General features: G+C 41.8%; 1 protein-coding gene across 1 annotated transcript in view; it reads left to right on the top strand.

Moving 5' to 3' along the window:
- Positions 1 to 978: 978 nt before the first annotated feature.
- The window catches only part of LOC115129547 (neuronal membrane glycoprotein M6-a-like), a 36307-nt gene continuing 20514 nt past the window's right edge, over positions 979 to 16771 (top strand). The window contains exon 1 of the mRNA XM_029659998.2: positions 979 to 1352. Coding sequence (XP_029515858.1) covers positions 1316 to 1352 — 37 coding nt within the window. The 5' untranslated portion in view covers positions 979 to 1315. The remainder of the gene's footprint in view (positions 1353 to 16771) is intronic.

The following is a 16771-nucleotide window of genomic DNA, read 5'->3' as shown; positions in this document are numbered from 1 at the left end:
AGCTGCTCCTGCCTGTTGACACGCTGCTTGGTCCTTTGGTGGTGGGTGATTCTGTAACGGTTTTCTTCTATCTCCTCCTCGGAAGAGGAGGTGTAGCAAGGATCGGACCAAAATGCAGCGTGGCTATTGCAATCCATGTTTATTTAATAATAAAGAAACACGAACTTTACAAAAACAACAAAACAATAAACGTAATGAAAACCGAAACAGCCTAAACTGGTGCAAACTACCACAGAATAAGGCCATCAAGACACTAAGGACAATCACCCACAATACAACCAAAGAATATGGCTGCCTAAATATGGTTCCCAATCAGAGACAACGATAACCACCTGCCTCTGATTGAGAACCACTCCAGACAGCCATAGACTTTCCTAGAACACCCTACTAAGCTACAATCCCACTAACATACACACCAAAAACCCCAGACAAAACACACCACAATAGAAAAACTCCATGCCACACCCTGGCCTGACCCAATACATGAAGAAAAACACAAAATACTTAGACCAGGGCGTGACAAACCCTTTTTGGTTCTTCTTGGCACCTGTTTTCTATGAGTGTATGCCGCAGGCTAATTTGGGGATTCTATTATTTTATCACTGTGGTTAATGCACATCCTAAGGTAAACAACTAAACTGATATTCTACATTAAAAATAGTTTAATTCTTTGTTGTATGACCATCATTTTCCAGATATTTTGTGTTTAAAGTGAACCGGTTTTTCAATGGAGTACTGCAATGGCAGCCTACAGGTGGAAAATTAGGGACCCTGAATAAAAACATGTTTTAAAACATTTAAGAGTTCTACCAAGGACACGTTCTACCAAATGAAGCAACTCCTCCGCCTGCTCGGGTCAGTTTTCATTGTTGAGACTGTGTTTCTCCCATTGCCTCTCTCTGCTTTCTGGGCACCTGCGCTTGCTAGCCCGCCCTCCTGCAAACATACTCCCTGCTGAGATCCCCCCCCCCCCTTTCTCTACTGTAGAAAACAGGTTTTCCAGCACTTGCCAGAGCTGCTCGCAATGGACAGCGCTCTGAAGATACAATGATCTCTTTCGCGGCACGACCACTTGAATGAAATCACTGTTGACAAGAGGTCTTAACACAGAACCGAGAGAGACCGAGAGGGAGAGAGTGAGAGACCGAGAGGGAGAGAGTGAGAGACCGAGAGGGAGAGAGAGAGAGACCGAGAGGGAGAGAGAGAGAAGGAGAGCTCTGTGGACTATCTTTGACACAAAGAAACAGGGTTTTGAACCTGCAAACCAAGGAGCTTCTGTCACATCTCTAGTTGCTCTACATCTAGAATAGCCAAGATGGAAGAAGATTTGGATGACGGTCAGACTCAGAAAGGTAAGGAAAGAGAAAGAGTATTTTTTTTACATTTAAGTGGATGGATTGAGATTTCCTTAAAGTAAAATCTTCCCCTAATTTCTTTGTCTGTCTGTCAGTGGACTATTTATTCAGAAAGGATTGGGTAAATAGTTGGTTAATACTCTGGGTATAAAAGAGCATCTGTTTTGGTTGTTCCTTTGTCCACTGAGTGTCTGCTTGACTGAAGTGTGTTGTGTGTGTGTGTTGTCTGCTGTCGAGACAGTCAGAGAGTGGTGTGAACTGCTTCTCTGAGCGTTGACTGTGAAAGCACAGGGAGAATTGTCTTTGTTCACAGGCGTCTCGGTAAGGCTCTCGCATGCCTGTCGAGATGGCTCAGGGGAACATTGAAGACAAGAAACCTCGAGCCAGCTTCTTTCACTAATAAAACCATTGTATCCAGGCTACCCACATGTCCAGCTATTGTATTTAAATCAAAGCTATTTTATTATTTTAACAACCCCCCACCCCCATTTGATGCATGTCAGAATTTCTCTCTTGTTCATGTGCATGCAGGGTATGTTGTTCGCTTTGTGCAGAGGGGTTGCTATTTAAAATGCAAACCCACCCCCTCCCATCCACCAGTGTTTAAGTGTATGCTTGAGGGGTAAATAGCTGTGTACTGTATAAATCCATTTATGATTACCAGGCACTGGCATTAGTTTGAATTTGCATTCCTCCATATTAATAAAATTGCTCCCTGTATGAAAAAAGGATGCTATCATTCTCTGAGGTGTGTCTCCCCCCTTCACTCCTCCTTCCTTCCTTTTTTCCCTCCATCCCAAGTTCTGTGCACGTGACAGGGCTTCATACGTCTGTGCTTCTTTTCTTCCCACCTCCCCGTCCCTCCCATCCTGCTTCCTCTCATCCCTGAAAACCAGTGAGTGCTTCACAGGCATGAGAGCTGAAACAGTTACCATGGCACTGGCCAAGTCTAGTCATCCCTGCAGCTACTCTCTGCTCTGTTCCTGCAGATGACATTTTGGTACCCTGGGCCAATCAGTTTACTCAGTGTCTGTGTGCATATGAGTGTGTTTGTGTGGGTGTGAGTGTCATGGATGCTAGTTTACCTAGAAATACTTATTGCAAAGTGACATACCTTTATTGTCTGGTAAGGTGTTAATACCATTAGTGGCTGCAAAATGACATTGGCTCAGGAATTCTATTTTCACAGTATGGTTCATGACTCTATAAGACTATTATGTCTCAAACCTGTGGGATGACTACCGGAAACATCCTGATAGCAGTGTTGATTAAATACCGATCAGTCATTCGTGTCTGTAGTACATCACGTCCATTCATTTGACTGAAGAAACCAGCTTGTTAGTCCACATATAATTACTTAGCCAATCACGCTTTCCACTACTGGTGCTGCGGCCCCACTGGCCCAAATGTGGCTAACTGCCACATATCTTCTTCATCAAATCTGGAAAGTTATACATAAAACATGGCACTAAAGCAGTTTGGCTGAGTGCTGCTCCACATTAACGTTCTTCTTTACTGCTTCCTCACTGAATCAACACACTGACTGATGAACTTCAGTAACCTGGTCCCAGACCTTTTGGTGCAGTATATCCAACGCCTCTGGCCTTACGTAATGCTAAACCATGACAATGATCATAGGAGTTGGATATACAGCACAAACAGGTCCGGGACCAGGTGTAACCTGTGTGAAATGCCTAGCTAGTTAGCGGTATGTGCTAGTAGTGTTCAACCGGTGATGTCACTCGCTCTGAGACCTTGAAGTAGTTATTTCCCTTGCTTTTGTGTGCACCGATACCTAATGGAGCTTCGTGGGTGGCGGTTGTTGATGTGTTCAGAGGGGCCCTGATTCGAGCCCAGGTTCGGGTAAAGAGAGGGACGGAAGCAACACTGATACACATGCTAGAACTTCATCTAGGGACACTTAGCTAGATGCATTGTGCTTGTAACAAGATGATTTGATGCTCCTGTTTGCAATTATGAGGTCCGAATGCATGAATAATGCAAGTGCCAATGTAATAGGCTGGCCTACATGCTGCTACAGTACAGTATATGCAGTGTGTCTTGCCCACTAGAATATAATGGAATTTTGGTTCTCGTTTAATAATTGCAGTTTGGTTCCACCATGCAAACCTAATCCCCCCCCCCCCAAACAGAAAAAGCAACAACCCCAAACAAACAGAAAATTGTCCCAAAACTGTCATGACATTTAAAGTACTGACACAAGGAAAATACATTTGACTATACACAGCTAGATTAGCCATATTGAGGGGATTGTGGTATGGTCTCACAGTATTACCCTCACAGTGAGGTTATGTGTTTTATGTTATACTTAAAAAAAATAGCAGTCATAATCCACAGTGCAGCCATAAATAAACCTATTATTTGGCAAGCACCAAAACAACAATGAGTTATAAATATGTAATAATGATTAATAGACTACATATTATCTAATAATGATCTATAAACTACCTATAAAACTACAACCCCTCATGAAGTGAAGATTGGGCATTACTCTTATATTTACGGGTTCTAAGTCTTTTGTCACTTGGATGAGACAATTATTCACATGACCACTGCAAATTGTACTAAGTTGGTGCTACATGAAAAGAACAGCATGGTCACCTTGCTGTTCTGAAAGACTGGCTTAAGAGCACATGACAGCGGAGATTTAAAACCCTCCTGGGAGGAAGGACAATTAATGACTTGGAGTCCCTGCCTTGAGGGCCTCTCAAATGGCTTTATGATGCCTATATTTAATGTTCAGTTTTTTTTGTGTTTTCTTAGATGACATTAATTTCTGTTCTTTGGAGTTGTGGAGATTATTTTACATTGTTGAAAACAATGAATGGGAACACTGCTACTGTAGCATTGATTTTAGTCTGAACTGAAGTCGTTCTTTCACTAGTCATGCGACCTAGCTTTTACCATGCTTTTCCCCCCCACTTATATATACAGTGTTGTTATGTGCTCTCTGTGATGTAACCAGAAATCTGAGCATCCTCTTAGGAAGAAACGTCATTAAACAGTTATGCTTTTATATAATAGTCTATGTGACCTAACCTATCATTTTGGGGTGTCTGGTCACAATCTGATCCCCCACCTCAGAGAACCCTGTGTCCATGATCTATTTAAGAGGACAATCAGTTGTAAGTGCACTTTCTCTGGGGTCATTCCTCCACCAACTGTCTCCTTGTCTCCTTGCCTTCTATGAGGTCACCTGTTATATGTGGACCAGAGCTCTATAGGTCATCTGTAGCCCTTTCCTGGCATTAGGGGCACCATGGACTAGCCAGGGGGCTAACATGAGAGAAGAGCAAATGTAATGCACCTACTGTACGTAACATAACATCTAATGGTTTTCAGACACAACGTAACTGTACATGCATTGTAAAAGAGCGTATTTTTATACCCCTCAGTGCTACTTTGTAAATCCTCAAAATAACAATAAACACCCACAAATAGTTTGCATCACATTCTTTCTTTTTATTACCATTAACAAAGGGTTACAAGGTCTATTTTAAGAGACTTTCAATTGTCATGTGACAGGTATTGATCATCTTAGTGTTGATCTTCTGTTATGTTGCTACTGATATTACAGATCTAGTTTAGCTTTCTAATGGAAGAGGGGTACTTCTTAATAATGAGTTATAGATTGGGCCTTACAATTATTTTAGGGTTCAAGAAACTGACCAAATATTGGAAAATATTGTATTATGGGTTCTCTATGGTCCTTGTACCTCCTCCTCAGACTGCAAATCTCAGATTGTGAGTCAGATGCACCAGCTGCTCTCTTCATCTGTTAGCCAAATGTAGCGCTTCATGCCGCGTGCCACAAGTCACCAACAACAACAGCGGACAATCCTTATTCCCCAAAATAAAATGGGCTTAATCAAATGAATTTGTTACGTCAAAACATAAAATTAAGTCATCATCATCTGTCCTAGCTTGATACGGAGGAATCAATTCCACTTTAGGTAGCATTTGTAATGACATACTGCTGTGACTGCTCCAGCTCCGAATGAAAGGGAAAATGTAGTAAGGCCCACCTGTTAAGACTACCTGAGCCAAGCGAAGTAATTAGTTCTCCTTCCGTTCAACTCGGTTGATCAAGTTTTATCGCCAATGTGTGATAATGTGCTCAGGAGTCAAGGCTCAATAGAGGGAAAATTCCACAGCAAATAGAAATTCTTGGAACCTATCAGATCTATCCTAAAACATTAATTGAACTAGGAAAGCTATATAATTCAGGTATTGTATTGCTGTAGTATATTACATTTAAACCAATGAAATGTGTGGTCCGGAACCATTATCACACATCATATGCTCCATTGTCCCCTATAAACTGGACATTTGTGTAAGATGCAGCATTGCACATTTTGAGCCCCTCTAACTTGGACTGTGACTTTTCATGGTTTGATACGTGGTTTTCCCTCTCCCAAAATCTTGAACTGATTATCCATGGAGTTAATCTTCTCACACAGTGAATTCTGGCTTTCTCCACTGCCAGCTGACCTGCTCTTCCACTTCCATTGTTTTGGACTCCAGCTGCATCCCTCCACCCTATGGAGGTCAAGGGAATTCCACCAATTGTTCCCAAATGTTCCCCAAACCTCTGTCACAGTTATTAGGTGAGAGTTGGGTAAGTTGAGTTGGGTAAGTTGATCTTTTATAATCAGCATCACTCCGCCAAGGAGTATTTACTCCGCCAGTATTATCTACACACTGTACCGGTCAAAAGGTTGGACACACCTCATTCAAGGGCTTTTCTTTACTTTTACTATTTTCCACATTGTAGAGTAATGAAATAGCACACATGGAATCATGTAGTAACCATTTTTTTATTAAACATATCCAAATATATTTTATATTTGAGATTCTTCAAAGCCCTTTGCCTTGATGACAGCTTTGCACACTCTCTCGCATTCTCTCAACCAGCTTCACCTGGAATGCTTTTCCAACCGTCTTGAAGGAGTTCATACATATGCTGAGCACTTGTTGGCTGCTTTTCCTTCACTCTGCGGTCCAAATATTCCAAAACCATCTCAATTGGGTTGAGGTTGAGTGATTGTAGAGGCCAGGTCATCTGATGCAGCACTCCATCACCCTCCTTCTTGGTCAAATATCTCTTATACAGCCTGGAGGTATTTTGGGTCATTGTCCTGTTGAAAAACAAATGATAGTCCTACTAAGCGCAAACCAGATGGGATGGCGTATCGCTGCAGAATGCTACTCTGGATCTCACAAAGACACGGCGGTTAGAACCAAAAATCTCACATTTGGACATATCACACCAAAGGACATATTTCCATAGTCTAATGTCATTTGCTTGTTTTTCTTAGCCCAAACAAGTCTCTTTTTCTTATTGGTGTCTTTTAGTAGTGGTTTCTTTGCTGCAATTCGACCATGGAGGCTTGATTCACGCAGTCTCCTCTGAACAGTTGATGTTGAGAGGTGTCTGTTACTTGACCTCTGTGAAGCATTTATTTGGGCTGCAATTTCTGAGGCTGGTAACTCTAATGAACTTATCCTCTGCAGCAGAGGTACTCTGGGTCATGCATTCCTGTTGCCATCCTCTGGAGAGACAGTTTCATCATAGCACTTGATAGTTTTGCAGCTGCACTTGACTGACCTTTGTGTCTTAAAGTAATGATGGATGGTAATTTCTCTTTGGTTATTTGAGATGTTCTTGCCATAATATGGACTTATTTGGTGTTTTACCAAATAGGTCTGTCTTCTGTATACAACCCCTACCTTGTCACAACACAACTGATTGGCTCAAACGCATTAAGAATTAAATAATTTCCACAAATGACCTTTTAACAAGGCACAACTGTTAATTGAAATGCATTCCAGGTGACTACCTCATGAAGCAGGTTGAGAGAATGCCAAGAGTGTGCAAAGCTGTCATCAAGGCAAAAGGTGGCTACTTTGAAGAATCTTAAATATAAAATATATTTTGATGTGTTTAACAATTTTTTGGTTAGTACATGATTCAATGTGTATTATTTCATAGTTTTGATGCCTTCACTATTATTCTATAATGTAAAAATTGGAGAAATAAAGAAAAACCCTTGAATGAATAGGTTTGACCAATCTTTTGACTGGTCCTATATATTTAATTTGCACGTTCGTCATAACAATGAGACCAAGGCGCAGGGTGATTTGAATACATTCTTCTTTATTTACAAAGACCACTAAACAAACTTGACGCTAATAATAATGAGTGCTAACAAGCAACTACACATAGACAATAACCCACAAAAACCAACATGAAAAATGGCAACCTAAATAGGATCCCCAATCAGAGACAACGATAAACAGCTGCCTCTGATTGGGAAGCAATTCAGGCCACCATGGATCTACATTTACTTAGACATACCAAAACCCCATAGATATACAAAAAAACCTAGACAGGACAAAACACACATACCACCCTCGTCACACCCTGACCTAACCAAAAGAATAACGAAAACAAAGATAACTATGGTCAGGGCGTGAATTTCAGGGTGTTGTGCAATTCGACACAATCACAATCACTTTTTGTCTTTCAATCATTTTAATCATTTAAAATTTTTCAACACATGTTTAACACTTTTTTTTTCTTCACCTTTATTTAACCAGGTAGGCTAGTTGAGAACAAGTTCTCATTTGCAACTGCGACCTGGCCAAGATAAAGCGTAGCAATTTGACACGTACAACAACACAGAGTTACACATGGAATAAACAAAACATACAGACAATAATACAGTAGAACAAAAGGAAACAAAAAGTCTATATAGAGTGAGTGCAAATGGAAATAAATAGGCCATGGTGGCGAAGTACTTACAATATAGCAATTAAACACTGGAATGGTAGATCGGCAGAAGATGAATGTGCAAGTAGAGATACTGGGATGCAAAGGAGCAAAATAAACAAATAAATAAATAAATACCAGTATGGGGATGAGGTAGGTAGATAGATGGGCTGTTTACAGATGGGCTATGTACAGGTGCAGTGATCTGTGAGCTGCAATGACAGCTGGTGCTTAAAGCTAGTGAGGGAGATGTGAGTCTCCAGCGTCGGAGATTTTTGCAATTCGTTCCAGTCATGGGCAGCAGAGAACTGGAAGGAAATACGACCAAAGGAGGAATTGGCTTCAGGGGTGACCAGTGAGATGTACCTGCTGGAGCGCGTGCTACGAGTGGGTGCTGCTATGGTGACCAGTGAGCTGAGATTAGGCGGGGCTTTACCGAGCAGAGACTTGTAGATAACCTGTAGCCAGTGGGTTTGGCGACGAGTATGAAGCGAGGGCCAACCAACGAGAGCATACATGTCGCAATGGTGGGGAGTGTATGGGGCTTTGGTGACAAAACGGATGGCACTGTGATAGACTGCATCCAGTTTGTTGAAGACTATCCAGTGTTGGAGGCTATTTTATAGATGACATCACCGAAGTCGAGGATCGGTAGGATGGTCAGTTTTACGAGGGTATGTTTGGCAGCATGAGTGAAGGATGCTTTGTTGCGATATAGGAAGCCAATTCTATATTTAATTTTGGATTGGAGATGCTTAATGTGAGTCTGGAAGGAGAGTTTACAGTCTAACCAGACACCTAAGTATTTGTAATTGTCCACGTATTCTAAGTCAGAGCCGTCCAGAGTAGTGATGCTGGACGGGCGAGCAGGTGCGGGCAGTGATCGATTGAATAGCATGCATTTAGTTTTGCTTGCGTTTAAGCGCAGTTGGAGGCCACGGAAGGAGAGTTGTTTGGCATTGAAGCTCGTCTGGAGGTTAGTTAACACAGTGTCCAAAGAGGGGCCAGAAGTATACAGAATGGTGTCGTTTGCATAGAGGTGGATCAGAGAATCACCAGCAGCAAGAGCAACATCATTGATGTATAGAGAAAAGAGAGTCGGCCCGAGAATTGAACCCTGTGGCACACCCATAGAGAATGTCAGAGGTCCGGACAACAGGCCCTCCGATTTGACACACTGAACTCTATTATAGAAGTAGTTGGTGAACCAGGCGAGGCAATCATTTGAGAAACCAAGGCTGTCGAGTCTGCCAATAAGAATGTTGTGTTTGACAGAGTCGAAAGCCTTGGCCAGGTTGATGAATACGGCTGCACAGTAATGTCTCTCATCGATGGCGGTTATGATGTCGTTTAGAACCTTGAGCGTGGCTGAAGTGCCCCCATGAACAGCTCTGAACCCAGATTGCATAGCGGAGAAGGTATGGTGGGATTCGAAATGGTCAGTAATCTGTTTGTTAACTTGGCTTTCGAAGACCTTAGAAAGACAGGATAGGATATATGTAAGTCTGTATCAATTTGGGTCTAGAGTGTCACCCCCTTTGAAGAGGGGGATGACCGCTGCAGCTTTCCAATCTTTGGGAATCTCAGACGATACGAAAAATAGGTTGAACAGGCTAGTAATAGGGGTTGCAACAATTTTGGCAGATCATTTTAGAAAGAGAGGGTCCAGATTGTCTAGCCCGGCTGATTTGTAGGGGTCCAGATTTTGCAGCTCTTTCAGAACATCAGCTATCTGGATTTGGGTAAAGGAGAAATGGTGGGGGCTATAAATACTATATAAATATAAAGTATAAATACTTTAGAAAAAAAAGCAAATCCACGCCACATTGGGTGAGGCGGGTTGCAGGAGAGTATTTAGAAGTTGAGGTTTAGCAAAATATTTTAATAGATATGCGAAGACAAATATGTAAAACGATATATACAAGGGACGCGACAGGACAAAGACATCTGACTGCTACGCCATCTTGCATTCACCTAACAAACACTTTGTACTTTTTGTTTACACTTTTAACATATGCCACTTACCCCAAGGCAAACATTTAGACTATTAGCCCACAGTGACAAGAATGCACTTTCATGTCTGGTTTAGGACCTCATATTGAAGCTTATAGAGATCTTTAAATTAGCTACTTTGGTTTAGATACAAGCTTCATCAAACCCCTAACCCAATAAATGTATTTGACTTGGTGAAAATCAGTTTTTCAAACCTAACTTGCTTACCACTTTTCCATGTGGTTTATTTCTTCACAGACTCCATGAAATGATTACCTCTTCATTAATATTTTGCCAAATTATATATTTTGTATATTGTTTCCTATAAAGGGTGGCTCAACTGACCACTTCGGCTCAACTTACACCCCTCTCCCCTACTGGCCAACGTCTGAGTGATTTCTCATTGTTCTCACAATAATGTCCAGCAGGTGCTCAAAAAACACGACAACATATTTTAATAACTTTTCGGTCGGGAATGTCTTATCTTTTATCGAAAGTTATATGACTTTATATGATGTGATCATATTAATATAAATATGAATTGTGCATCTAAAAACTTAATTTTAATGGTAAATATAATCATTTGGGACTGAACTTAAAATCACACATTGGAGACAACTGCACGAAACCTGCTCGCATGGTTAAATATTTCACCAAACATTACAGAAGCATGTACAGCATTTGGGGGGCTTGATTAATTCAGTCCCTTTCAAAACCAATGCCTGGGCTTTCAGATCTGACCTGGGCCTGCACTGTACTTCACCCCAGAGGGTTATCTGTGTAATGAGTCTCATTCACCATTGTCCTAGTGAATTTGTTGACACACAGTAACTGGGTCACAGCTCTGAAGTACCCTTGTCTATTCTCAGATTTTCCACAGTGGTTGACATGGCAACCATACTGGTTGATTAAACATGCGCAGAGTAATAAGGGACTCGGAGAGCTCTGAAAACCTGCATGCTCCAGGCAGGGGAAGAGGCCGAACTAACGGTATCGGGAAAGCGAGCATCGAGTCACGTACTCTTCCGACATTCACAGACTAAAACATCCAACCATACCCCCCACTGCTTAGTGTAAGTCTCCAGGCTTCCAGATCTAGTGAACAATAAATGCGCCAATGTACCTTATGTACACCACAAGCCACTACAACCACACTCATTTGCTTTCTCTTATGTATTCTCTTTCCTTCTCTCTCAAGATCTCCCTCTGCCCCCCCCTCCTCACCTCTTCATCATCAAACTTTGCATCATCAATGTTTTATGAGAGGTGACCATTATATGATGGCAACCTCAACCATTTATATGAGTCATGGGTGGTTGAGGGTTTGTGCATGCGTGCACGTTTGTGTGCCTATGTGCATTTGTGTGTGTGTCTGTGTTCCCCTTTTGCCTGTCGGACATGATGCAGACAGATGGGAGAGAGGTGGGGATGGGGAGGGGGCATGGGAGGGGGGTGTCCTTTCTCTTTGTATTAGAGAGAGACGCCTGCTGTTGATTGGACTGGAGAGACGGGTCACGACCAAATTACTGGCTTAAACTTTTGAAGAGGGGCTTTTTGTGCGGGAGACAATTGATCCTTCTCTAAGCCCACCCCCCTTGGTTACTGTTGCAGCGTCAGACAACATTTCCCTCTGAAACCCAATTCCTCATTCAAACTACTAAAACCGCTTCAATGATCTCAAAATGTGGTTGTATTACACAGTGAAATTAAACACGGACTACCCCTTGCTAATCAGAAGATTCTTGGGTATGTTGTGGTGGACTGCATAAAGTCAAATCTACCACTTTTGGAGTTAACTTGCTCTCAAATCATATCCTGATGTCGACAGCAGATGAAAATTGTATTCATAATATAAACTCAGCTAAACAGGAATCGTCCCTTTTTCAGGACATTGTCTTTCAAGGATAATTCGTAAAAATCCAAATAACTTCATAGATCTTCATTGTAAAGGGTTTACACACTGTTTCCCATGCTTGTTCAATGAACCATGAACAAAGAATGAACATGCACCTGTGGAAGGGTTGTTAAGACACTAACAGCTTACAGACGGTAGGCAATTAAGGTCACAGTTATGAAAAATTAGGACACTAAAATGGCCTTTCCACTGAATCTGAAAAACACCAAAAGAAAGATGCCCAGGGTCCCTGTTCATCTGTGTGAACGTGCCAAGGCGTGCTGCAAGGAGGCATGAGGACTGCAGATGTGGTCAGGGCAATACATTGCAATGTTCATATTGTGAGACTCCTAAGACAGCGCTAAAGGGAAACAGGACGGACAGCTGATCGTCCTCACAGTGGCAGACCACGTGTAACAACACCTGCACAGGATCGGTACATCCGAACATCACACCTGCGGGACAGGTACAGGATGGCAACAACAACTGCCCTAGTTACACCAGGAACACACAATCCCTCCATCAGTGCTCAGACTGTCTGCAACAGGCTGAGAGAGGCTGGACTGTAGGCCTGTTGTAAGGCAGGTCCTCACCAGACGTCACCGGCAACAACGTCGCCTATGGGCACAAACCCAATGTCGCTGGACCAGACAGGACTGGCAAAAAGTGCTCTTCTCTGATGAGTCTCAGTTTTGTCTCACTAGGGGTGATGGTCGGATTCACATTTATCGTCAAAGGAATGAGCGTTACACCGAGGTCTGTACTCTGGAGCGGGACCGATTTGGAGGTGGAGGGTCCTTCATGGTCTGGGGCGGTGTGTCACAGCATCATCGGACTGAGCTTGTTGTCATTGCAGGCTATTTCAATGCTGTGCATTACAGGGAAGACATCCTCCTCCCTCATGTGGTACCCTTCCTGCAGGCTCATCCTGACATGACCCTCCAACATGACAATGCCACCAGCCATACTACTCGTTCTGTGCGTGATTTCCTGCAAGACAGGAATGTCAGTGTTCTGCCATGGCCAGTGAAGAGCCCAGATCTCAATCCCATTGAGCACGTCTGGGACCTGTTGGATTGGAGGGTGAGGGCTAGGGCCAACCCCCCAGAAATGTCTGGGAACATGCAGGTGCCTTGGTGGAAGAGTGGGGTAACATCTCACAGCAAGAACTGGCAAATCTGGTGCAGTCCATGAGGAGGAGATGTACTGCAGTACTCAATGCAGCTGGTGGCCACACCAGATACTGACTGTTACGTTTGATTTTGACCCCCCCCCCCCTTTGTTCAGGGACTCATTATTCCATTTCTGTTAGTCACATACTGTATCTGTGGAACTTGTTCAGTTTATGTCTCAGTTTTTGAAACTTGTTATGTTCATACAAATATTTACACATGTTAAAAAGTTTGCTGAAAATAAACGCAGTTGACAGTGAGAGGACGTTTATTTTTGTGCTAAGCTAACTTAGCTAGCTAACATACAATTGGAGTAAACAAATCATATTAACTAACTATCTAGCGTTCTAGCATTAGAAACGCTTTCAATGGTGGTCAATGAGACTCAGATCTAGCTAACCAGCAACCAAGCAATTTCAGATAACCAAATACTCCAACAGGCCTTGCATTTCAGGAATCACAGTTGCAAGTACTCTTGGTGAATTGTTCAGTTATTTAGCCAATTTAAACCATTTATTATTTGATAAACTCTTAGTTTTTGCCATTGCCCTCATTGGCTTCAAACAGCTTGATCGAGAGTCGGACTTGATGCCAGTTGCTATCCACCAGAACGTTGTGATTGGTTGCTCCAAATTCTGGGACAATGCATAGTGAAGGGTCAATTGAAGGTGGAGCCTGTCTCTTGATTCAGCATTTATTTATAGCTTAAAGCTTCTCCACATGTAGCCATGTTTTTATGTACTGTAGTAAATTCATTGTATATGTAATGGTGTCCTAATTTAAAGGTTTCATACAATAAAGTTCAAGAGCATAGTATGATCATCATTTAAAGGGATAGTGCAAGATTCTGACAATTAAGCAGATGAGTCAGATGAACTCATGGATAACATCTTTTATGTCTCTACGTGCAGTTTGAAGAAAGTTGTTGGTAGTTTTGCGAGCCAATGCTAACTAGCATAAGCACAATGACTGGAAGTATACCAGACTCTCCCACGATCCCTTTAAAGAGCGATAGCCCCTAAAAAGAAACTTCTCATTTTGAAAATGGCCTTTGTGTCATCGATATGAGTCAGGAACATTTATTCTAGAGTGAAAATGTACTACAAAGAGTAAATAGGATAATTTTGGTTATAAAGTCAGTCTCTTCCAAAACTGAGATATGCGAGAAGTTAGACAAAATATACATACAGTACCAGTCAAAAGTTTGGACACACCTACTCATTTAAGGGTTTTTCTTTATTTTTTACTATTTTCCACATGGTAGAATAATAGTGAAGACCTCAAAACAATGAAATAACACACATTGAATCATGTAGTAACCAAAAAAGTGTTATACAAAACTAAATGTATTGTATATTTCAGATTCTTCAAAGTAGCCACCCTTTGCCTTGATGACAGTTTTGCACACTCTTGGTATTCTCTCAACCAGCTTCATGAGGTAGTCACCTGGAATGCATTTCAATTAACATGTGTGCCTTGTTAAAAGTTAATTTGTGGAAATTATTTCCTTCTTAATGCATTTGAGCCAATCAGTTGTGTTGTGACAAGGTAATCAAATCAAATCAAATTTATTTATATAGCCCTTCGTACATCAGCTGATACCTCAAAGTGCTGTACAGAAACCCAGCCTAAAACCCCAAACAGCAAGCAATGCAGGTGTAGAAGCACGGTAGGGGGGATATATAGAATACAGCCCTATTTGGTAAAAGACCAAGTCCATATTATGGCAAGAACAGCTCAAATAAGCAAAGAGAAATTACAGTCAATCATCACTTTAAGACATGAAGGTCAGTCAATGCGGAAAATTTCAAGAATTTTGAAAGTTTCTTCAAGTGCAGTCGCATAAACCATCAAGTGCAATGATGAAACTGGCTCTCATGAGGACCGCCACAGGAAAGGAAGACACAGAGTTACCACTACTGCAGAGGATAAGTTCATTAGTTACCAGCCTCAGAACCTGCAGCCCAAATAAATGCTTCACAGAATTCAAGTAACAGACACATCTCAACATCATCTGTTTAGAGGAGAAAGTGTGAATCAGGACTTCATAGTCGAATTGCTTCAAAGAAACCACTACTAAAGGACAACAATAAGAAAATGAGACTTGCTTGGGCCAAGAAAAATGAGTAAAGGACATTAGACCGGTGGAAATCTGTCCTTTGATCTGTCAAAATTTGAGATGTTTGGTTCCAACCGCTGTGTCTTTGTGAGATGCAGAGTAGGTGAACTAATGATCTCTGCATGTGTGGTTCCCACCATGAATCATGGAGGAGGAGGTGTGATGGTGTGGGGGTGCTTTGCTGGTGACACTGTCAGTGATTTATTTAGAATTCAAGGCACACTTAACCAGCATGGCTACCACAGCATTTTGCAGCGATACACCATCCCACCTGGTTTGTGCTCAGTGGGACTATCATTTGTTTTTCAACAGGACAATGACCCAACACACCTCCAGGTTGTGTAAGGGCTATTTTTCCAAGGAGGAGAGTGATGTAGTGCTGCATCAGATGACTTGGCCTCAAAGATCACCCGACCTTAACCCAATTGAGATCTTTTGGGATGAGTTGGACTGCAGAGTAAAGGAAAAGCAGCCACCAACAAGTGCTCAGCATTTGTGGGAACTCCTTCAAGACTGTTGGAAAAGCATTCCAGGTGAAGCTGGTTGAGAGAATGCCAAGAGTGTGCAAAGCTGTCATCAAGGCATAGGATGGCTTCTATAAAATATTTTATGATTTGTTTAACTACGTGATTGGTTACTACGTGATTCCAGATGTGTTATTTCAAAGTTTTGATGTCTTCACTATTAGTCTAAATGTGTAAAATTGTAAAATTAAAGAAAAACCCTTGAATAAGTAGGTGTGTCCAAACTTTTGACTGGTACTGTATGTCACGGAATGAAAGGTACCGTAACAGTGTTCCTTGGGTTGGGTTGGGTTCATTTTAATCCTGCCCACATACCCACAGCTGGCAACACCTTAGTAATTATACATCATTATACAGCTGTTTGGCTTGGGGGTGTGGTTTGATGTGGGTGTTTCTTGGGTGTGTCCTTTCCATCACCAAGACACACCCATCTGTCAGAACCTTGCCTGCAGAACAAACAAACCTCCTGCAAGTTTAGTTCAATAACTTCAGGCAGATGTATGGTGAGATGCCAAAGGAAGCTTTGAATAGGTCAGTAGCCTATAGTGTAATATGAGAAGAATGCAATTGCTGAATTTATGTAGATATTCTAATCTAAGTGTTTTGATAACTGTCAAATGTAGTAACAGATCCATGTAGAATAAACAACCCTTACATAATACCATAGAAGTAGTGTTCTGCCAATATAACAATGTCCACATTTCATCTTTCATTGTAATTCCCAGCCGATTCAATAGCTATCGGCATTTTATCTTGTGGTAAAAGGGCTACCTTGGAAACATGTCAGAGTGGTCATACCGTCCTGTGTGGTGTCCCATATTTTTTATGGGATCCAAACCAACTGTGCTATTTTGTTAGTTTTTTTCCCATTGTTTGTAATTAATTTGGTACATAATGTTGCTGCTACTGTCCCTTATGACCG

Source organism: Oncorhynchus nerka, linkage group LG5 (assembly GCF_034236695.1).
Source record: "Oncorhynchus nerka isolate Pitt River linkage group LG5, Oner_Uvic_2.0, whole genome shotgun sequence".
Lineage (NCBI taxonomy): Eukaryota > Metazoa > Chordata > Actinopteri > Salmoniformes > Salmonidae > Oncorhynchus > Oncorhynchus nerka.
This window is presented reverse-complemented; position numbering and strand designations above follow the sequence as displayed.